This window comes from Lethenteron reissneri, chromosome 16 (genome assembly GCF_015708825.2).
Source record: "Lethenteron reissneri isolate LAM-NWPU_2019-01 chromosome 16, ASM1570882v1, whole genome shotgun sequence".
Lineage (NCBI taxonomy): Eukaryota > Metazoa > Chordata > Hyperoartia > Petromyzontiformes > Petromyzontidae > Lethenteron > Lethenteron reissneri.
Window position 1 is genome coordinate 9,662,853 of NC_083794.1, and position 22,663 is coordinate 9,685,515.

General features: G+C 50.7%; 1 protein-coding gene across 3 annotated transcripts; it reads left to right on the top strand.

Annotated features, from left to right (window-relative positions):
* The first annotated feature begins 1,021 nt into the window (after positions 1–1,021).
* LOC133342952 (endothelin receptor type B-like) lies at positions 1,022–20,472 on the top strand. Of its 3 annotated transcripts, none has more exons than XM_061552353.1 (8): positions 1,022–1,174; positions 1,791–2,400; positions 8,451–8,563; positions 10,144–10,342; positions 14,955–15,107; positions 16,038–16,171; positions 18,350–18,458; positions 20,298–20,472. In XM_061552353.1, exons 2-8 carry the CDS (start codon positions 1,882–1,884, stop codon positions 20,451–20,453), a joined length of 1,383 nt encoding a protein of 460 aa, XP_061408337.1. In that variant the 5' UTR covers positions 1,022–1,174; positions 1,791–1,881; the 3' UTR covers positions 20,454–20,472. The 3 variants fall into 3 exon arrangements, with proteins under 3 accessions (XP_061408337.1, XP_061408338.1, XP_061408336.1); XM_061552354.1 differs by having other exon boundaries at positions 1,115–1,278; positions 1,780–2,400; XM_061552352.1 differs by having other exon boundaries at positions 1,115–1,278.
* Positions 20,473–22,663: the final 2,191 nt, after the last annotated feature.

Genomic DNA, 22,663 nt, shown 5'->3' on the forward strand with positions numbered 1-22,663 from the left:
TTGCTGCTACTGATTGCGCTTCATGATGCCGCATACGCTGCTCGCTAGCAATGCTGCATCTGCTACCAATGATCCTGCTCACCCTCAGAATCATCAATACGATGATCACCATCATCATCATCATCGTCGTTAGTCATGACCACACTTCTTTGTCTAACTCATTCAAATCTCCCCCACTTCTCCCCCGCCCTCAATCCTCCTCCTCCTCCTCATTTTCGCGCCGAGCTCTGCCCCCCAGCAGTGAGAGTCTGACATGTGAGCGAGAGAGAGTTGAGAGAGAGTTGAGAGAGAGACATAGAAAACAGGGGGAATATAGACATAGAGTAGGGAGAGAGGGGGTAAAGAAAGAGGGGGGGGGGTAGAGAGAGGGGGTAGAGAGAGGGAACGGGTAAGAAGGAGGAGAGCAGAGCGTGAAATCTTTTGTGAAATTTTTCATTTAAAAAGGTGGGGGGGGGGGGGGCAAAGCATTGAAAAAACGAAAGGATGAACGAAGCAAAGTGCCGACTACACCGAGCATCTTCTTGTTTCCTTTGATCGTATATAAAAATTAACCCGTAAAAATAAAAATTTTCACTATAAATCCTTTATATGCGTGGCATCGGTTTTTATTTTATTATTAATTTCTGTTTTTCTTGAGTAAGAGTTTCATTTTTATCACATTGGTATTTTAAATTAAATATGAAAAAAAAATTCCTAAAAAGTGGAAAATTTTGTACATTTTTTTTTCACGAAAATAAATTGTCACGCACAACGAGTCTATATGCAAAATGTCAGCTCGATTGGATCACGGGAAGTGGGTTAAAAAACGACCGAACGATTTGCACGGTCGTAAGCGCGCAAGCAAGCAAGTGAAAAAACAGAGTATCACGTGCGAGGGAGCGAGAGAGTTGAGAGAGTGAGAGAGTTGAGAGAGTGAGAGAGTGAGTTGAGAGAGAGTTGAGAGAGAGAGAGAGTGAGAGAGTGAGTTGAGAGAGAGTTGAGAGAGAGAGAGTGAGCGCGCTGGATCGGAGCGAGAGCAGTGCGCGGAGCATTTGTGGGTCGGCGGTGGAGCTGACGTCAGCGGCACGGGAGGGAAGAGAGAAGAGGGAGGGAGGCACCGAGCCGGGCATCACACGGAGCCCTGCGCCGACTCGAAGCGACACGCGGAGCAAGCGGCCACAGCAGCAGCAGCGGCGTGAGTCGCTAACAGCACCCCCCCCACCAACACATCCCACAGCGCCGCTTGCTTATATAGACCGCGGCGAGTGATCTACGGCGAATAAACGGCAGCGGTTGCAGGTAAATATTTAGGGGGGGCTTCAAAATAGTTTGCTTGACGGCGAAACACACACACACATAACAAGCGAGGAATAGTTTCCAAACGCAGAACCAAAAATCCATTTTGATATTTTTTCCTGTTTTAATACGTCCGTTGTAATGTGTTTGTAAACAAAACGAGCCAAACAATTACATTCGTGAATTTTTCATGTTTCGAGATGACAGATACTTGGTTTACGGCTAGGATTGATTTTACCCTAGATGGGTTTTTTATTGTTGTTCATGCGCAAAGCTCCCCACCAAAGTAAACTTTGCAATCATCGCCGCGCTCGAATTTCGCGACGGGAGGAGCACGCGGACACGAGTTTATATTTAGCGCCGTGTGGCTACACACGGAGAGCGGTCGAGCGCCTGGGCGGTTAGACGACGAGACATCTCGCAGTCGTGCCGCTCATGCCCGTGGTGGTCGTTGATGGTGGCTGCTGGTGGAATCTTTTTTTATTCTTCTTCTCTAACCCTAAGTCTATTCTTAGGTCGCGGACTCGAATCCGAGCGCACCCGCCGGGACATCTTACGCTGCGCCCTCGAATCGCCTCCTCCACCTCCTCCACCGCCGCGGCCACGATGTCCACCCCTAGGAGGTTCACGTCGACCTTCTGGCTCGCCCTGGCCATCGCCTTCGTCGTCGGCTTGGCCTCGGTGCACGGCCAAGGAAACCGACCGTTCTTTGAACCCTTAGACCAGTCCGAATCGGCAGACAACCAGACCATCGCGGTGATCAGTCCAGTGATGGCATCGCCGCCGCTCGGATCTCCTCGACTCGTGGCCCCCGCGAGCAATTCGTCTTCTCCTTCTTCGTCGTCGTCTTCCTCCTCCTCCTCCTTGGCATCCTCATCGGGGCTCAGACCTCCCGGGAGACCACCTCCGTGCCCCATCCAGAGCGGCATGAGCCACGTGTTCAAGTACATCAACACCATCCTGTCGTGCGCGATCTTCGTCGTGGGTATCATCGGCAACACCACGCTGCTCCGCATCATCTACAAGAACAAGTGCATGCGCAACGGGCCCAACGTCCTCATCGCCAGCCTCGCTCTCGGAGACCTCTTCTACATCGTCATAGACATCCCCATCAACGTGTACAAGGTACGAACGAGGAGGATGAGGGCGCGTGAACGGTGCGGTGTTCAAATCTCGATTTCTTAGCCACGTCGTGGCTCTTTAAAAAAAAAAGTTGTTTTTTGTTCTATATTTAAAATGCTGACCAGAGGGTAATGGATTCAGTCGTGTTATGTGAGAGATATGTGCTTGAATAAGATTGTTGTACATGCACATACCTGGGAGACAAAACAAAAACGAATAATCGCGCTTCACGATTTCGCGAAAAGATATTGAAAACAGGAGCTGCGTATAAAGCACGTGGCAGTGAAGAAAGTAGCTAAGCTGTACAAACTGGATAATCCCTGTAAGTCCACCCAGCAGCAATACTTTTCGGTGAGCTGTAACGTAGCGACGTCGTCTTCTTCGCGCTCTGACTTGCTGTCCCTTGCTCGCCGTCGTCCAAAACTCGCAGACGAACTTTGCAAAGCCTTTTGCTACCAGACCGCCACACGCGAGCGCTCGGTGTCTCGTCTCACGCGGCGCCCCATGCCACCTGTCCCGCTTATCTTTGACACCTATAAATAAAGCCCTTCTGAGGAGTGTCACTCTTGTCGATGAGTGGCAGCACGCGGTCGGTGTGGCCGCGCGCGCCTCTTTCATCGAACGCTTTTGCCTTGAGAAGTTCTCGCGAGTTCGATTCATCCGGCGGAGCCGATGAAGCGAGCGGGCTCCGCCAACGTTCGGAGAGAAATACTTTTTTTTTCGCTTTTTTTTACATTTAGTTCAGAGGTCATTCGCTCGGTGAGATGGCACGGGGGGCTGGGGTGGCGGTGGCGTAACACATCAACGTCCGTCCGCACGGGAGGATATTTGTTTCTAATGTGTGTGGCGGAGGCATCGAGCGGCCACGTTTTTGCCAAAAATAACAAGACGAGAATGACACGTTGGTCGAGAAACAAAATAGCCGTATAGTTTGGTATTTGTTTTACAGTGCCGCTTTATAAAATATTTCATTGCCACGTTTCTTAAATCCACTTTCTCCAGCCCACATTGATTGAGCGGAGTGAAGTATGGTCAAATACCCCCCCCCCCCACCCCCGTGACCCGCACGGTGTGTGGGGAGGCCCTCATCCAGCGCTGGATCGCACGTGTACACTTACAGGGTGTTCATAGAGGTTTCCATTATTATTAAATACAATGCGTATCGCGGTGCTCTTGGCGAAGCACGTGGCCTAGAAACCAGAACTGTGCGGAGGCAGCATTCAGGGTTGATGGATCACGCGAATGTTGTCAAATTTCCTTCCCGTGGGCATCAAGGAGGTACCATAACCCTGGCATTCCAGGAGAAGGCGGTACAGCAATCGTGGACTCTACCCGTTCCATCTGTATGGGATAGAGTATTGCCCCCTCGCATGCGTACATTTTTTTCTCCAGCTTGTTCCAGTTTCCTCCAACAGGTAAACACTCATTAATTGAATTTCGATTTAAAGCTTTCGTGACTGCAGGGATTCATCTTCTTGGTTCTTTCGGTAAAGTCACGTAGAAGGGAAGTAATAAAATAATAAAAATAAAACATAATAAAACAATTCTCACGACGTTTCGGCTACAACGCAAGCAGCCGTCCTCAGGTGAAAACCAGGTCTGTCGAGGCGACAGACCTGGTTTTCACCTGAGGACGGCTGTCGCCTCGACAGACCTGGTTTTCACCTGAGGACGGCTGCTTGCGTTGTGGCCGAAACGTCGTGAGAATTGTTTTATTATGTTTTATTTTTATTATTTTATTACTTCCCTTCTACGTGACTTTACCGAAAGAACCAAGAAGACTCATTAATTGTCCGATAACCCCTTCATATGTAGATGACTGCAGAGCTTGGAGGGAGGAGGGGTGGGGGAGGGAGGGAGAATGTCTGTGCTTCATTGCGCATCCGAGTCATTTTTCCGAGTGAACGTTGCGTGACCGACTCGTCGCAAGTTATTGTTCTAATTATTGGGCGGCAGTTTGATGTGGGGTCGAGGCAATTGCGGCCGCGCTCGCTCGCACGCACTTGGTCACGTAAAGATTTCACGGCGCGAGTCTCATCTCTCTAAAGTCTAAACCCTCCTCCCGCGTGTCCATCGTGGGCGTTGTGGGGTGACTCACACCGCATTGCAGGTTCGAGAGAGAGAGAGTCTGCCGCGTTCACCAGCGTCCCAGCTGCGATTGTTTCCTACGCTTCTTCTGGTTATCCTTTTCTTCTGTTGAAGATGACGCAAGCTTGTCGGTTTAACTTCGTGTGTTTGTGCAGGGGAAACACGACCAACATTGCAACCCACGCCGCTCACACCGCTGTCTAACTATAATTCTTGAAAGCCAAAAAACCAAGTATGGTGGTAACTTTATGGACCACCTGTAGAGTTTTTTTTTCTCTCTCTCTCTCTCCCTCCGGTCGTGTGTTGACAGAGTTGATTACAGACCTGAACGCGGTACACGTTGCCGAGGAATTCTTCAAGGAACACGAGCCCACAGTCTGCTAGCCGCAGAGAGTTGAGCATAACTTGGGCGTTTGGCACGAAAAAACAAAAACATGTAGCTACATCCATTCACATTAAGCCATGGCCGTAGAGTCCAACATTTCACATTCTTAAAACTGAGAGTCGTTATTTTTTGAGTGAAACTGTCGACTGCAATATTGCAACCGGCAGTGGATTTGTGTTCGGGACACAAACTTTCTGAAACACAACTTTCTCAAAACACAATTACGCATTTAGAAAGACCCGAAGAATATGAAGGTTTACAACTTACGTATCGCAAACCATAACTGCTCGTCTACCTTTAATTTTGAATGCGTATAATCTACAGTGAAGCCCGTTGTCAATCCGCTGCTGGATGGGTGCTGTTTGACCATACTTCACCATGCTGGTCAATGTGAACTGGAGAAAGGGGATGGTCCCAACACACAGTTCAAATGTCACTTGCGACAGATTCATAATTATTTGTTAGGTGAGATCGCGTTAATCAATTGTGTGCCGTATACCCTCCTCCACCCGACGCAGTAAATGTATCCAGTTGTCACGTGGTGAACAAACGTGACCAATGTATGATTGCTTCAGCAGCAGCACCACCACCACCGGTGTGTGTTGGAGAGCGATTTCACAACATTGGAACGCTCTTCTGCGGCCGTCTGGAATGCTCTCCCTTCCAATATTAGGAAGCCACTGGAGCTAAGCAGTTTTAAGTCTAGATAGAAAACTAATTTCTTTAGAATACATTTTTGTGTTTGGTTTGTTGTCCTTCCACCGCACCTCCAATTAGCACGATTGGCTACGTACGGTGCGAAAGAAGTTTAGCATACATATACACAATTGGGTCCGAAGTTTCGCTGTTAGTTACAACCAGCATCATCGAGCGATTATTTGGCTGTATCGGGTGTTGGAGTGTGTACGACACACGTTAGACTCACGCGATCTGACCAGAAAATTAATTATGAATCATAATATTGGTCGTGAAAATCCTACTACGTGTTAAACTTTCCACAAAATGTTTGACCGTGGCCAGGAATCTAACTCAGGGTGCTGGGTTCAAAGCGCAGTACGCTAACTGCTGTTCCACCACTGTGTGTAAATCTCTTTAACACATAATCCATGAGCGTCAAACATTTACAAGACTCATCTCCAGAGTTGAACATTTTAAAAGATGGTCCTTTTATTTAGTTGTGGCGTCGAACGAAGAATGTCTGGATGGATGGACGGAGAAAGAGAATGTGGAAGTTCTAGGGCAGGTACAGGAGGGGAGAAGTCTCATTCGAAAAATCTAGAATTGTGAAAAAGCGATGTGGATTGGGCACATTCTAAGAGGTGAACGCTCGATGAAGGATGCTCTAGAATGAGCGACGCTGGGAAAGAGGCCAAGCAGCAGAGAGAGAGAGCGAGATGTGGCGGCATGACAACTTGGAAGGCTTACAGTGAAATAAAGCAGAAAGCTCAAGATCAGGCAGGATGGAGAGAGAGTTTGAGCCAAGAGAGAGATAATTCTGGGTGACTGCACCCACCAGTCCAAATGATCTATTCATTCATATTTAGTCGTGCTCATTGGAGCACGAAGCCCCCCAAGGCGATGCAGACTCGGGAACCTGTACTGCGACTTGCAGGTCGCATACTAATTTCCGAGCCAAGATTACAATTAGTCTGTGAATACAGTCCGTCAACAACGAAAATAAATGTCACTCTGCCAGCTACAAAGTGACGATTATGCAATTCGTGACAATCTTGTCAGGTGGGAGAGGGGGGTGACGGTGATAATTTTGGCATTAAAGCTACCACGGTTTGCCTTACCCCAAAAAACAATAATGTGGATCAATGTGTTTAATTAATATGAATGCAACTATCATTTCCAGTCCGCTGTCAATCCACTGTGAGAAGGGGGCCTGGATAAGGGCCTCCCCATACCGTGTCAGTCATGCGGGCTGTTTGACCACGCTTCACCGTGCTGGTCAGGACAGGTTGGGGCAGGACCAGTTCAGATGTCACTTGTGACTGATGTTGACCATCGCTGGAAATTGAACTCAAGTTGCCGGGTCAATGGTACGGTGCGGTAACCACTGCCGTCACTACCACTCCACCACACGCATCGTGTGACTTGATAAATAGCAAGCTTTAAAGCTTTGAATTATAGACTGCTTCAAAATTTCGTTTGCTTCCATATGACTGATAAACAGATGGACAGAAAATATACAAAAATGCCCTCTGACGTATCCAGAAAAGCCTCAATGGAGTTTCAAGACTCTGTAAAACGAGCGTCCTGCTTGAGGATGTTTGGCCAATATTTAGGTGTGCACGCCATGGATTCGAGAGACTACATTCTGCACTGCCAATCTCCAGGCCACCTCGCAGCCCCAGTGGGTTTGGGAGTTTGGCAAATCTCTGCGTGATCCACCAACCATTGCCTCCAGAGCACTGAATCACAGGCGGGCACCAGCGTGTCTCCCCCCCCCCAGCTACAGCATGCTACGGATGTACAACCATAATAGAGTTTGGGTTTTTTTTTATATTTGCGCGATCTAACCCCAAAAAACCTCGGATAATATTGGGCGCGAAAGTCTACGTGTATATAAAACGCTTGCGTGTCTGCAGCCGGTCTGCACGGTCGGCTATGTATGGCGTGAAAGAAGTTTAACATACGTACATACACTTGGATACTATATACACGTAACTATATATACTGTCATGTTTTTTTTTACTGTTTGTTGTTCTAACGTTCTGACCCCGTGCCCCTACTGGACATCTGTGAAAAATAGATTTATAACTCATCGGATTCCTCCAGTATGAATACATATTCAGATTTTGATATACGAAGAGAATATTCGCAAAACGTTATTTGGCTAATAGACAGTTGTTATTCACTAACTTAGGAATATTCTGGCCAAAGTAAAGTGTCAAAACTTGTTATAAAACAAATAGAAATGCGTAGATGAAACGACGATGCCTCAATTGAAACATGCAAAGTATTTATTTACAACAACAAAAAGTACCCCAAGATTTTCGATTTAAAGCTTTCGTGACTGCAGGGATTCATCTTCTTGGTTCTTTCGGTCGAAACGTCGTGAGAATTTTATTATGTTTTCTTTTTATTATTTTATTATTTCCCTTCTACGTGACTTTACCGAAAGAACCAAGAAGATGTACCCCAAGATTGTGAAGTCAACAGCGGTGTTGCGATGAGTAGGCTCACCACTGTCATGGGAATGTGGAATTTCCACGACCGGTCGTGGCTGTAAGCAGGAAACGAGAGTTTCCCTGTGCTCGTTACTAGGATGAGAATTAATTAACTAATTGGCGCGTTGTTTACGTGACAAACCTTACTGGCTGTGTCGGGTGGTGGAGGGTTACGACACAACATTTCTACTTACGCGATCTAACCCAAAACACCTTTCTTATGATCATTAACTCGATTGACTTTTACCCCCCCCCCCACTCCCCCCTAAAAAGGCCTCAAAAAGTTCTGAAGACTTTTGTTGTTGTTGTTGATGTTTGGGAGGGCCCCAACTCATTTCCTCAGGAAAACCAAAAGTTCCCCACACCCTTCTGGGGTTGCGTGCGGTGCGTTTTTATCTTTTCAGCTTCACGCCGAGAACTGGCCATTCGGTGCCACCATGTGCAAGATGGTGCCCTTCCTGCAGAAGGGCTCTCTGGGCATCACCGTGCTGAGCCTGTGCGTGCTCAGCGTGGACAGGTGAGGGGAGACCCGGCCGCTCGCGTTAAGCCCCTTGCGAGACGCTGAAACCCGCCTTTGCCCGTTCGGAGACTTACGCAAGTCGTGGGGCGGCTGGGCTATTCCCGTTCACCGCTCAAATCGCGGAAGCGCTCAAAGCGATTGTTGGCGTGGATTTTGTCTGGAGAGGCGTAGTAGCGCCGTTGTTTTTGAAGACATTGTGCTCACTGCAGAGAACCGTAACGACACGACCGCACTCTACAATAGCCGGCACCGAGCTGTGCCACACTCCCTCCCGCATGGCCTTGTGGGAGCCTCGATACCGATAAAGTAATTTTATTTTAGTTGTTCTTCCGATTTTGTTCCGATGACGTACGTGTACATGACATACGTGTACATCATCGTAACGGAATCAGAAGAAGAATGGAAATGGGTTAACTACCTCGCCTGGTATACAGGAAGTCGTGGGTTCGATCTCGACCCTGATGCCTGCTGTATATTTCGAGTTTGCATATTGTCCCCGTGGTCGTGTGGATTTTTCTCCGAGTCCTCTGGTTTTTCCCTCCACATTAAGAAATAAACATGCGTTTGATTATAAATGCTTACAGTATTTGGCTGCTATAAATGTCCACATGATCAGCTACTTCGTTGAGCTGTCGTTTGTGGCCAGGTCGTATACAGCTCAGTGGGACTTGCCTGGTAAAATAAAAAAGAATAGGAACAGTCGCAGTACATCTCCAGAGTTTAAATTCCTCCTCTTGCCTCCCTCCTCCCTCCTCCCTTCTGCTCCTTCATTTATAAGCAGCAGGCTACAACAGTATTTTTTTTAAAGCAATTCCACAGCCCTCGGAATAGCCAAGCTTTAATTGAAGATTATTAAGTGACGGTATCATTCCTTGGGTGCCACCCAGAACCTCATTTCTCACTGAATATTATCCGACTTCCTAGTAGACTGGTATAGATGACACTAGCGCCGACTTGCAGCCACAGCCATAGCGAGCTTGTATACTTGATGTGGTGAGCCGCTGTGCGTACACATTTTTTCAGATTGCCAAACCGGACAGACGCGGCTGACATTAATCCCCGCTTCCCAAACATCCAGCACGTGTCAACGTATTGATCCAGCTCACTCCTGCGAGCGAGACTCACCCTGGCCACTCTCGAGTTCTCGCCTCGTTAAAACAATGAACACGAACTTGGCACCCTCTTCTTCAGGACCCGAAGCGATCGCCCGTTGCCTCTGCGTGTGCGTGGTGGTGGCGGTGTAGCGGTTAGCGCTACGCTGCGCTACGAACCCGGCGACCCGAGTTCGATTCCCGCTCACGGCCAACACCGGTGACGATTATTTGAACCGGTCCTGGACCTTCCCTAGGTAGACTCAGCCTCAAATGACGACGACGTGGTGCGGTGTGTAAACATCGCCACCGGCGAGACAAAGGCGGCCGGGCGCGGTGTTGGCCACCCAGCCTCTCGTGCGCCGTGCCGGCCTTCATAGGCGCTCGCTAACAGCACCTGCCCCAGCAGTCTGTTACAGGCTACACGGTGGTGGTTGGAGGGGGGGAGGATCCTTGTCTTTATCTTTGGTGGCGGTGGCTGCGCAGGTACCGTGCGGTCGCGTCCTGGAACCGCATCCAGGGCATGGGCATCCCCCTGCTGACGGCGCTCGAGGTCCTGGCCATCTGGACGCTGTCGCTGGTGCTGGCGGTGCCCGAGCTCGTGTCCTTCGACATGCTGTCCTGGGACTACCGCAACCGGACGCTCAACACGTGCATCGTGATCCCGCAGACGAGCTTCGTGGAGGTGCGCAGCGCGTCGCCCGCGTCAAGAACGTGGTGGGGGGGGGGGGGCGGTTTCGCACACTCCGGTCGGCACAAACGGAGATATGAATCGTCACCGAATGTTTTTTTGTCCGGGTTGCCGTTAAGACTGCGAGTGGGCACGTGACGGGTAAGCGGTGGCGCCACCACCGTGGCGATGAGATGTTGACTACCTCGCCTGGTAGGCAGGAGGGTCGTAGGTTCGATCACGACCCTGACGCCTGCTGCTGTGTATTTGGAGTTTTCGTGTCTTTCTCTCTCTCTCTCTCCCCGTGGTCGCGTGGAATTTTTTTCCGGGTTTTCCTTCCACATTTAGAATCAACGCGCGTTTAGAGTGTTTGACTGCTATACAATGACCACGTGTTAAGCCACTGGTGAAAATAAAAAATAGTTGAGAAATAGTTTAGTTTGAATTAGTCACTCGCAGCCATCATGATAAATATACTGGATGTGGTGTGCTGGGTGCGGACATATGTTCCAGTGTGGTCGACTGGGACGGACACGGTTAATAAGTAAGCTCTGCATGGTCACGTTTGTCCAAGTTTTACCGATTTATCTCCACTCGAATAGATATTAAGGGGTTACAAGCTGCGTTTGCCGAACGATTGGGTCATGCGATTGATGTGGTGGTGCACGTTGCGCTGAAATTGAATGAATATTGACGGCTTGTTTCGGCATGTGTCACCTCCGACGTGGAGAGGGCTAATTTGATTTGGGATTTGTGTCTGTGTACAGGTGTGTTGGTACATGTACGGATGTGCGGGGAGCGGCGGCGTAGTGGTTAGCGCACTGCGCTGCAAACCCTGAAATCCAAGTTCAATTCACACTCATGGCCAACACCGGTGACGAATATCTGAACCGGTACTGGACCTCCCCTAGGTCGACTTAACCTTAAATGAGGACCTGGTGTCGTGTGTGATCATCAGCATTGGGGAGACAAAGGCGGCCGGGCGTGGTGTTGCTCACCCATCTTCGCGTGTGCTGTGCCGGCCTACGAATAGATAACCGCTAATGAGCACTTGCCTCAACAGACAGTTACAAGGGGAGCTTTGTCTTTGTGCACACGTGTCACGAGTGACGTGCGGACTGGATAGTCGTCCGAATGACGCGTGCGTACCAGGCGGGGCGCAGAGCATTGCGTCTTCACGAGCGCTGCTCACGCCACGCGGGGCTTCTGTTGATCAGTAATGAGGCACGTGCAGCTTTCAGCAACTTGACTTGCAACTCGAATGCAGAAGGCCGGTTGAATGTGCAATGGCGGGCCGCGTTGGGTCGCGAGGACTGCAGTGTGAGAAACACCGATCCAGAGCATTCGAAGGAGAGAGGGGTGGTTGATGGTTGATGGTTTTTTTGTTTTTGTAGCAGATAAAGATGGCTAGGATGCTACAGGCCAGAGAGAGAGTTGTATGTATGTATGTTGAACTTTTTTCGCACCGTGCCTAGCCAACCGTGCGTGGAGAAGGGCGACAGACTAAACACAATGAGCGGCTCTATGATGACATTATTATGGCTGTCCAGGGGGGGTTTGGGGAGTGGTCGGGAAGGGGACTAAAGGGGACATTTCCTCTGAACCGCACACATAGGAGTGCCCCACAGTGAGCCTGCTTTGTTGGTATCCTGCCCTGGGCCTCCAGCCCTGACCCTCCAGGAACCTCTGGGCGCTCGCGGACGTTATTAGCCCCTTCCCATTGCGTCTCCCGAAGTAAGTCGCGTACGTCATCGGGACGGAATCAGAAGCAAAAGGCCACGCGGGAGGGCGCGTGGCGCAGTTTGTCGCCAGGCGTCGTGGAGTGTCGCTACAGTTCTCCGCGATGAGCACAATGACTTTAAAAACGACGGCGCCACGCCTCGCTCAATAAAAATCAACGCTGAGCCGCTTACGCGTTCCGAGATCCAGCGGTGAACGGGACACCCCATCCTGCAACTTGCAGACGTCTCAGAAACGGGAAAGGGTTAATGGACGAGCAGATGTAGAGGGAGACACCGACACTCGTAAGTAGAAGCAAGAAAGCCTTGAGCCCGAACTTGAATGGGATTGGTTGTCTCGGCCGTGCGAAACAGACAGGGGGAGGAATTCCAGACAGCAGGGGCAGCAGCAGAAGAGGGGCATGTGTGACCGCAGATAAACAACCCCTGGGCAGTTGAGGATGTGGTGGTGGTATGGGCCATGGTGGTGGGGAGGGTGAGCATCAGGGGAACCTAGTTTGGGGTTTTGCAGACGTAGAACAAGTGTCTCATAAGAAAGAAAAAAATGACCCAACGGATCCCACCGCGTTTCCCGAAGCAGACGATGTCACGATAAACCAAACCAGGGGCGTTTTAGGGGAAATCAACTCTGCTAAGGGCAACTCTGGCAGCGGAGTGACGGAGCTCTGCATTAAAAAAAAAAGCAAAATAGAAAATTGCGCGGTGACTACCGCCGGGCAAAGATTCGAGGACAGCGGTCGCTTTGACCGAACGTCTCTCCGCCCCCGTGACCTTCGGCGGGCCGATCTGACGCTGTCCGGCGGCGTCGGGGCAGACGCTGCGCGTTTGCGGCTCGTTCCACGCCCGTCCCACCGAGGCAAGGCGACAGCGAGAGGCCGCAGCTGCGGCACGAGCTGCATTTGTTTGTTCGGTCTAAACGCGCCGGCGTCTCGCGGCGTCTTCGCAAGGAGGGGGAGGCATGCCCATCCAGAGCAGCGGAGTTTCTCAACTCCAGTCTTTGCGACTCCCACCCCCCCACCGACCACCCTGCCCCCCCCTCCCCCCACACACAGGGCCGGATTAAGATTTTGGAGGTCCCTGGGCTGCAGATACTGTGAGGCGCCCAGTAATATTTTGAAAAGGAAAACAAAGTTAAAGAAAAAATGTAATGTTTTGTAACAATGATGATCATCAAATGAAATTCAGCATTCACAAATGAAACAACTTTTCACTTAACCTCATGCCTTGATCCGCCCCCCCCCCCCACCACACAGCCCAATACAAGTCGTAGATGCAGTCCAAAAAAAGAAGGGGCACACAAAGCGAAACCGCACGAGGAGACAGCTGCATGCCCACTCGCACACACAGTACACACACAGTACACACACAGTACACACACACGGTACACACAGTACACACACAGTACACACACACAGTACACACACAGTACACACACATGGTACACACACAGTACACACACAGTACACACACACAGTACACACACAGTACACACACATGGTACAAACACAGTACACACACACACAGTACACACACAGTACACACACACGGTACACACAGTACACACACAGTACACACACAGTACACACACATGGTACACACACAGTACACACACAGTACACACACACAGTACACACACAGTACACACACATGGTACAAACACAGTACACACACAGTACACACACAGTACACACACAGGACACACACACAGTACACACACATGGTACACACACACACACGCACAGTACACACACACAGTACACACACAGTACACACACAGTACACACACACAGTACACACACAGGACACACACACATAGTACACACACACGGTACACACACACAGTATACACACAATACACACACAGTACACACGCACAGTACACACACACAGTACACACACAGGACACACACACATAGTACACACACACGGTACACACACACAGTATACACACAATACACACACAGTACACACGCACAGTGCACACACATGGTACACACACACAGTATACACGCATGGTATATGCATGATACACACACAGTACACACACACAGTACACACGCATGGTACACACACAAGGTACACACACAACGTTGTCCCGCTTCTGACCGCGTAGTCACATATGAGTGAATTCAATCCGCAGAGTTTAGCAAATTTTGGTTAGCCGCATACACAGAACGCGAAATCTCACAATCGGAGCCCGCACAGAGCGAGGGAAACCTGTGCAAATTAAGGCAATGCACACTGCATGCGCCTGATAGTTGATAATCATGTAAATCTGTACCTGAGCTGATCTCGAGAGTGGGAATAGAGGTGATTTTGTTTTTTTATAGAGCAGGGTACACTGACTAGAATGTTTGCAGGCCAGACAGGGATGTGAAGCCGACATGATGGTAGAAGCTTGTATGAAGACGACACACGGTCCGTCTCTCAGTCACTCACAGAGATAGGCAGCTAATTAGATACTCTTTGGTTCTTTCTTTGGTTCTTTCGGTAAAGTCACGTATAAAGATAAAATAATAATTTATTATTTTATCTTTATACGTGACTTTTCTTTCTTTCGGTAAAGTCACGTATAAAGATAAAATAATAACCAAAGAGTATCTAATTAGCTGCCTATCTCTGTGAGTGACTGAAAGACGGACCGTGTGTCGTCTTCATACATATAATAATAAATTATTATTTTATCTTTTTACGTGACTTTACCGAAAGAACCAAAGAGTAATTCCTGCAGTCACGAAAGCTCCAAATTAACATTAATTAGATACTCTACCAACCCTGTGCTCGGCTGTCTAATCCGAGCACCTCCGCAGGTGTCACCACGAATTCCCACGTGGAGATTCTTCGCCCCGCCTGTATCTGACTAAACCCTTTTGTCTGCGCCCTCGCAGTTTTACACCCAAGCCAAAGACTGGTGGCTCTTCGGCTTCTACTTCTGCATGCCGCTGGCCTGCACGGCGGTCTTCTACACGCTCATGACCAGCGAGATGCTCGGGATGAAGAATGGGAACCTTGGCGCAGCCATCAACGAGCACCTCAAGCAGGTATCGAACCCAGGGACCTCGCTCCGGTACCGCCGGCCCCATCGGCTTGAGGCACGGACCAGACTGTGACCGATGAGGGGGGGGTGTGGTTGTGCGGTTATGTTGCCGATTTGCGGTGGCGGGCACGAGGGGGTGGGGGGGTGGGTGTCTGTGACGTTCGCCCCCCGACTTTGTCACCGAACGATGCGTAAAACTGCGAGATGTTGATTCGACCGATGTGGCAGTTAAATTCATCATCGTCGTTATAATCAAATCGCCCGTGGTCAATCCACTGCTGGACGAAGGCCTTCCCAAGCCGCCACAAATTCCTCGCGATCCCACGCTGTGATGATAGCACCTCCCGATTAGCGCGGTTGGCTACGTACGGCGCGAAAGAAGTTCAACGCACGCACGTGATGGCCGGGTGTCTCGGCGGTAGAGAGGGCGGCGAGCAGTCGAAAAGTTCCGCCGCCAGGTCCTGGTTAGGGGCTGACTCGGCCCATCATCCCACTGGGGTGGATAAAATTGTGAGAAGTCAACGGTGGAGAAACTCGACTGGCACAGGGCTGCAAACAGGAAATCGCTTTGACTGTTTTCTTTTTAATGTACAAGTTAACCGACGCAGCAACTTAATACGGCTAAGCGGTGTGCGTGTACAAGCGTGTGTGTGTGTTTTGTATGTGTGTACAAGTGTGTGTGAAGCGGTTAGCACGCCGCGCTACGAACCCGAGTTCGATTTCTGCTCACGGCCAACGGGAAACTTCTGTTAAGGCTATACGGGGGCTCTTTGTCTTTGCGCCCGTGCGCGTGTATGTTGCGTGTGTGTTGTGTGTGCGTATGTGTGTGCGCGTGTGTGCGCGTGCGTGCGTGTAGGTGCTCGCTAACAGCATTTGCCCCTACAGTCTGTTAAGGCTCTATGGGGGATCCTTTTTTTTGTGTGTGTACACGCAGCGACGTGAAGTAGCCAAGACGGTGTTCTGCCTGGTGGTGGTGTTTGCGCTGTGCTGGCTGCCGCTGCATCTCAGCCGCATCCTCAAGAGGACCGTCTACAACGAGATGGACCCCAACCGCTGCGAGCTGCTCAGGTGGGTGGGGGGGCCACCCCCCCCGAACCGCCCGCGTCCCCACCTCTCTCTTCCTCTCTACTCGTGCCCCCCTCTCTCTCTCTACTCGTGCCCCCTCTCTCTCTCTCCCTCTCTACTCGTGCCCCCTCTCTCTCTCCCTCTCTGCTCGTTCCCTCCTTGTCCCATGGGGAAATGAAGTGACAATCTTATTGTCACGTGACTATAGCAGCAGCAATAATAATAACGGTAAACGATGACGTTGTGTGTGCACGTCGAACTTCTTTCGCACCGTACGTAGTCGACCGTGTTCATCGGAGGTGTGGGGGGAAGGACAACAAACTAAAGGCGAAAAGCAGTTTTTAAAAGAATTTGTTTTCAAATTAGATTTAAAACGATGCGCTTTTCAAAAAATGTTTTTTTTTCAGGAGCGTCCAATGCCAAAAAAAAAACCCAAAGGAACGGTGTGACACTCGAAACTCCGCACGGTTAAGATTCGAAAATCCATTTGCTGCGTTGCCATCTCCTGTGTCACCTGACAGCCCCAGCCTGTTCGCAGGCAGTCGCAGCCGCCCCGGTGCTCGCCAGGCTCAAACCCCATGAGCTTCCCAACTCTGATGAGATCAGGGTACGTTCAGGGTGATTTGATTGTAGATTTTTCTTATTCAAAACATAGCAGCTTCGAGCTTCATGAAAATGGCCTCGGAAACACAACAACAACATCAGCAACAACCGCCATGCGCCGCTAAGTGGCGGTGACATCACCACGGCGTTCGTGCCAGGCTAGGTGCGCTTTGAGGCCACGTGAAGTGTCGAACGCCCGCTGGCAGGAGGTCACGGGACAGACCCCGTGTGCCACGGGTCGACTGGCTGAGATGAAACACACACGCGCGTTGATTTCGTGTCAGGTGACGAGCGAACGTGTCCGCGTTGCCACAATATTCTGGGTAAAGTGAGCATCCGCCGGCGCACAGAACCAAGCGAGGAACTGCTTCGGTGCCCTTGGCAATGAAAAGGGGGTGATGCCAGGAAACATCGCGTAGCTATGTAAGCGAGAGAGAGAGAGAGTGAGTTCGTGATTGACATGAGTACGGGGAGCGGAGTAAATACCCAAAACGCATTAATGTACATAAAAAATAAACCGCTTGAAACGCGGCGGAGTTTTCAGGATATAGAACGAGCTTCGAGTGAAATTTCCCCTAACAAAACACATCCTCATGTTGGCCTCTGGAATGTCTGGTGGCATTGTTAATTTAGCGTCACGTCAATTAATAACACATGTTTGGCTCGCGTGTAACAAGGGTAGTGGAGGGGGGGGGGGGGCGGACCCCAGTGGGGCCCTCCCTTCCGCGCGATCCGGAATGAAACGGCGCGACGGGCGCTCCTCGTTGTCACGGCACCTTCAAGAGGAAGGGGGGGGGGGGGCCTGCATAACCCCCCCCCCACTCCCGCCGCCCCCCCCCCCCCCCCACTCCATCCAGCCCCGCGTTTCCTCCAGGGCGTTGTTGTGAGCGTCCGACGCACCCGCTTCAAAACCCCCCCGGTGGTTTGCTTCTCCCCCGGCCCCGTTAACGCGAACGGCATGTGGCCGGCAAACGAGCCGGACCGCTGGATCGTGTCATGGATCGTGTCATGGATTGTGTCATGTGAGCGGCGTGGCAAGGAAGGGGGGGGGTGGATGGGACTCACAAAATATCGCAGCTCAACAGCGGGGGGGTGTGGGGGGGGGTCCCTTACCTATATCCATCACTCCTCTATCTGTTCACCGAATCCTCCGCTCAGAATCGTCACAAAAGCAACGCGGAGACGCAGCGGAGAGCTGAACGGCGCAACCGACACGAACCTGCGGAAGTCGTGAATCCAAATCGCAATGCATCTTGCCGAACCGACACTTTGCACTCCTATCGCGTTGTGTACTGTTTGCTGTTGCGACGTTCTGTCCCGCCCCTCCTACGGGACATCTGTGGAAAAAGAGCTTCGTTGCTCATCGGATTCCTCCAGTCTAAATCAATATTTAGATTCTGATCCGATTCTGATCAATGTTTCACTGGTGTGTTGTTATAACGCAACTCGTAGCGTGACTGTGTTCTTCACGGTTGGGCTACGAGTGGATTTTGTGCGTGGCCCCAATGAAATGTAAAGGTCTCCTGGCTCCTAATTCACAACGGATGTGTCCTCCGCCATCACCCCCACCCCCTGCAGCTTTCTGCTCATGCTGGATTACATCGGCATAAACCTCGCGACCCTCAACTCGTGCATCAACCCCATCGCCCTCTACTTTGTCAGCAAAAAGTTCAAGAACTGCTTCAAGGTGCGTTTGGTGGCGTCGGCCACGTTTCTGTCGTCACGGTTTAGATCACGGGCGGGCTTCTCAATCGCCAGTGCTCGAGAACCACGACAACAACAACAACAACAAAAATAACCACAACAACAACAACAAAAATAACCACACAGGTCTGACGATCGCGTTGCACGTTCGCGTGACGAATTCAAACTAATTTGGGTCTCGTATTATGAGTTGCGTATGTACGTATGTTTGTATGTATGCAAGTATGTATGTATGAGTGGGTGTGTGTTTAGCGGTCCTGGGCCTCCCCTAGGTTGACTCAGCCTAAAATGAGTACCTGGTCTGGTGTGTAAACATCGCTACTAGGGAGACAAAGGCGGCCGGGCGTGGTGTTGGCCACCCACCCCCTCGTGTGCCGTGCCGGCCTCCATAGGTGCTCGCTAACAGCACTTGCCCCAACAGTCTGTTAAGGCTATACGGGAAGATCTTTGTCTTTGTCATAGCAGAGTGTCATGAGTTAGTTTGTAAGTGAACGGCGATTAACTGGTGAAGTCGGCAAGGCATAGCACGGTGGTTCGTGAGAAGCGGAATTTGGGAAATCCTGCCGTGTATGTTTTCATCGGCCGGTACGGATAATTTAAAGCGCTCTTGCCGTGCTGCTGATAGGTCGAAGGTCAAGCATTTCCCGAGAGCTCTCCGCTGCCGTGGGTAATGGCCAAACCAAACATGCCCTATTGTTGTAATGGTTTTCACATTTGTAAGCATTAAGCATCCCGCACCTCCGATTGGCAGGGCTGGCTACGTACGGTGCGAAAGAAGTTTGATGTGCGTACATCCACTTCAGTGATTCACGCGAACGCGCACGTGACGCCTGATTGTGACTAAGTGGACCCCCACCCCCATGTCCAGGTTCGTCAAAAAGAGTTGCGCAGAGTAAAGGGCGAGTTTTACGTGAATTCGCCCGAATGCGCGCGCACCGGCCAAGCCAGTAATTGCACGGGAAATGACGGTGGAAGGTTTTGTTGATGTCGTGGATGTTTACGTCTCGTCAACAATGACGTCCGCGAGGGCGACCACACATGTGACAACCATCACCGCTCCCCCCCCCCCTCCGCTCCCCCACCTTGCAATTTAATGAATCGTCGCTGTGTGCAGTCATGATTCTACGCGAGGATCTATTTTTTTTGTTTCGTCTCCTTTTTACCGTTGAATTTGAATTGTTCATTTTTTGCCCGTCTTGCCCCGTGCAAGTTTAGCCCGCTCCCGTTATCCTCAAAGCTACATTCGCTCAGATATCGGCACTCTCCACGAATAATTATCTATTGCCCCGCGCACAAATTGACGCAGACGCCACGATCATTAAATTCGATGCTAACCGTTACGACGACGCACTCCATCGCCCTTGGGACGCGCGACCGTTCGTACGTACGTTGAACTTCTTTCGCACCGTACATAACCAACAGTGCTAACCGGAGGTGCGGGGCAAGGACAACAAACTAAACACAAAAAGCAGTTCTAAAGAAATTCGTTTTCAATGTTGATGATTTAAAAGTGCGTAGCTCCAGTAGCTTCCTAATATAGGAAGGAAGAGCGTTTCAGACGGCCGCAGAGGCGCGTCTGAAAGCGTGCGATGCGGTGACCACCGCCTTTGTTCGATGGCGAGCAGTCAGAAGCTGCTGCTGCTGCTGCTGTGAGGATGATGAGCGGAGTTCGCGTGATGGCTTTACGCTCACTTGACGAGATCGGCAAAGGTGTCGCGATTCATATGTGGCAAGCGCTTTGTGTGCAACGAGAGCGAATTCGATGTCGCTCGTCGCGGTGCCGACCCTCCTCACTCCAACTCTCTCTCCTTCTCGTGCACAGTCCTGCCTGTGCTGCTGGTGCCAGCACAAGACGCTGCTCAACGTCACCCCGCTGGACGAGAAGCAGACGGCGCTCAAGTGGAAGGCCATGGCGGCGCCGGGCAGCCCGCTCGACCGCAGCAACTCGCGCTCCAGCAACAAGTCCATCCTCACCTGAGCTCAGCCGGCCGGGGGGGGGGGGGGGGTGTGGGGGGAGGGGTGGTGGGTGAAGAGTTGGGTGGGGGGGGGCAACGGGGGCCGAAGTAAAAAAAAGACAGCGGTGGCGACGTCGGTCAAGCGACCAGGCGACCAGCTTGGCTGGCCGCGTCGGAGGACGGTGAACGCAAGCAAACGAAACAATCGACTTGGCGAGGCAATCACGAGGCGTGGCGAAGGACGGCGCGTGGCGCAGGGCGACCGGAGGGACAACGGCCGGCGCCGACCGCCGGAGGCGACGCTGTCGCGGTGCCTCGCCCAAGATGGAACGTGCCAGACGCTCGTCGGACTGAGCCGGAGCTGTCCGAGGTTGACTCGAGCGTAGCAACAACAACGACAACGACGACGATGATGATGATGATAGGGCCATTTGCATTTCAACAGGTTTACAGAAGGAAACGAATACAGACTACACAAGGACCAGTGGCATGGCGTGGTCGGCATGAGCCCTGGTGCGAGGGATTTAGTGGGCCCCGTTTGTCTAAATCCTCACCACCATCACCACCATCTCTGTAGCGCAGCGCCTGGACCTCTATGGCCCATGGACTCCGGTGCAGTTGCAGCGCCTGGACACTTGATAGCTACGCCACTGGCCACAACTCGTACATTGATTGAAGCTGTAATATTCAGGGGGTAATGCCACCACTAACACTGCATGCTGTGAGATTCGACTTTTAGACTCGGTTCCAACCCAACGTTGGATATTAGTTTGCAGCAGAACTAGCATGACTGTTGCACCGAGGGGGAACGACGTTGGCAATGTTTGTGCGTAAGCGCCGAGGCCAAGCAAGCAGAGATCCAGACAATCCAGTAACGGGACGCCGATCAGGGTCCCACCGTAGAATACCGTGAAGACATCTTCACGGTACTCACGACATCTGCAGTTGCTGTGCGTACACACGCATGTACCGCTCTGATCTCAATCCGCTTCTGGGCGAGGGCCTTCCCATTTGACTATAATTCACCACGCTGGACAGTGTGGGTTGGTGAAGGCGTGCCCTCTGCTGCCCACGATCTCGCAACAACCTACAACACCTGGTTTGTGCCTGGTCGTTGCCCATCCAAGCATTATCCAGGCTTAGCTTTCGACGCAAATTTTACGGGAAAAAATTTGAACACGTTCGTCAAAAACACTGCCTTGAACATAATAAGTACAGAATAGGGCGACGTTTCGGGCAACGGCCCCCATTCACAGCGCATGGAGAGGCCAGAGAGGGCGAGAGTGACATTTCACGAGCTCTGACGCATTCTGAGTGATTCGGATTCAAGGGAAAGTTGCTGTGATTAACCTTCCGATGGTCTTCACTCACACCGGCTTAACAACACCCATGACGGTGGTAAAGTGCGGTGTGTGTGTGGTGTGTTGAGCACAATACAAAACACGTGATGGGTTCAGTCAATGAGTCCTCCATTTAACCAGAACACCGCCATCAATGATAAGGCAAAGGGCTCAACTGCCAGCAGGAGCGACTGTCATATGGCAAAAAATAAACCCACACAGCCACCATCGCAGATAGGGCCGGAACACAGCCATCCATTCCTCCTCCTGCTGCTGTCACCATCCTTGAGGCCTGGTCACCAGAGAAGGACATTGGGATAGCGCAACAAACGTGAGGTCAGATCCCATAGAGCCATCGCCACCAGATCGTCAAATGTGATCAGAAATCAGAATGTTTATTTATCTCGGAGGAATTCGACGAGCGACGAAGCTCCTTCTCACAGACTACCAGCAAGTTACAATAACAAACGATACACAAAAAATATAGCAAAAAATTAGCAAATCTTTAAATGAATGCCCTCTCCCGCGGAAGACAAGCCCAGGCTTGTTAACCTTCGCGCCTCGAAGGTATATATTTTTTAAAAGTAATGATTATCTACAGCACACACTACAAGTTGTGGATTTTTAAATACGACATAGTATTCAAGAGCTAACTACCTTTTTTATATATATGAATATTTTAATGTAATATATTGCAATAGTCTTTAGAATTCACTGTACTATAACCATGTGTGATATCGTACTGTCCTGTAATTGTATCGGCCTCCAGTTCCATTTGTTACGAGTATTTTTTTTTAAAGGAGGCTCGTTTGTGTAATAAAAACCCAAAAATGTACACATTAAACCGTTATATGCCAACATGGAGCTCGCAATGGCGTTGTGTTTTTTATTTT

What these genes read in the sequence shown, in the direction of transcription:
- LOC133342952 (XM_061552353.1), top strand. Translation starts at nt 1,882, where the DNA reads ATGTCCACCCCTAGGAGGTTCACGTCGACCTTCTGGCTCGCCCTGGCC. An exon ending in TCAACGAGCACCTCAAGCAG is followed by an intron (nt 15,108 to 16,037) that starts GTATCGAACCCA and finishes GTGTACACGCAG; the next exon opens with CGACGTGAAGTAGCCAAGAC. An exon ending in AACCGCTGCGAGCTGCTCAG is followed by an intron (nt 16,172 to 18,349) that starts GTGGGTGGGGGG and finishes CACCCCCTGCAG; the next exon opens with CTTTCTGCTCATGCTGGATT.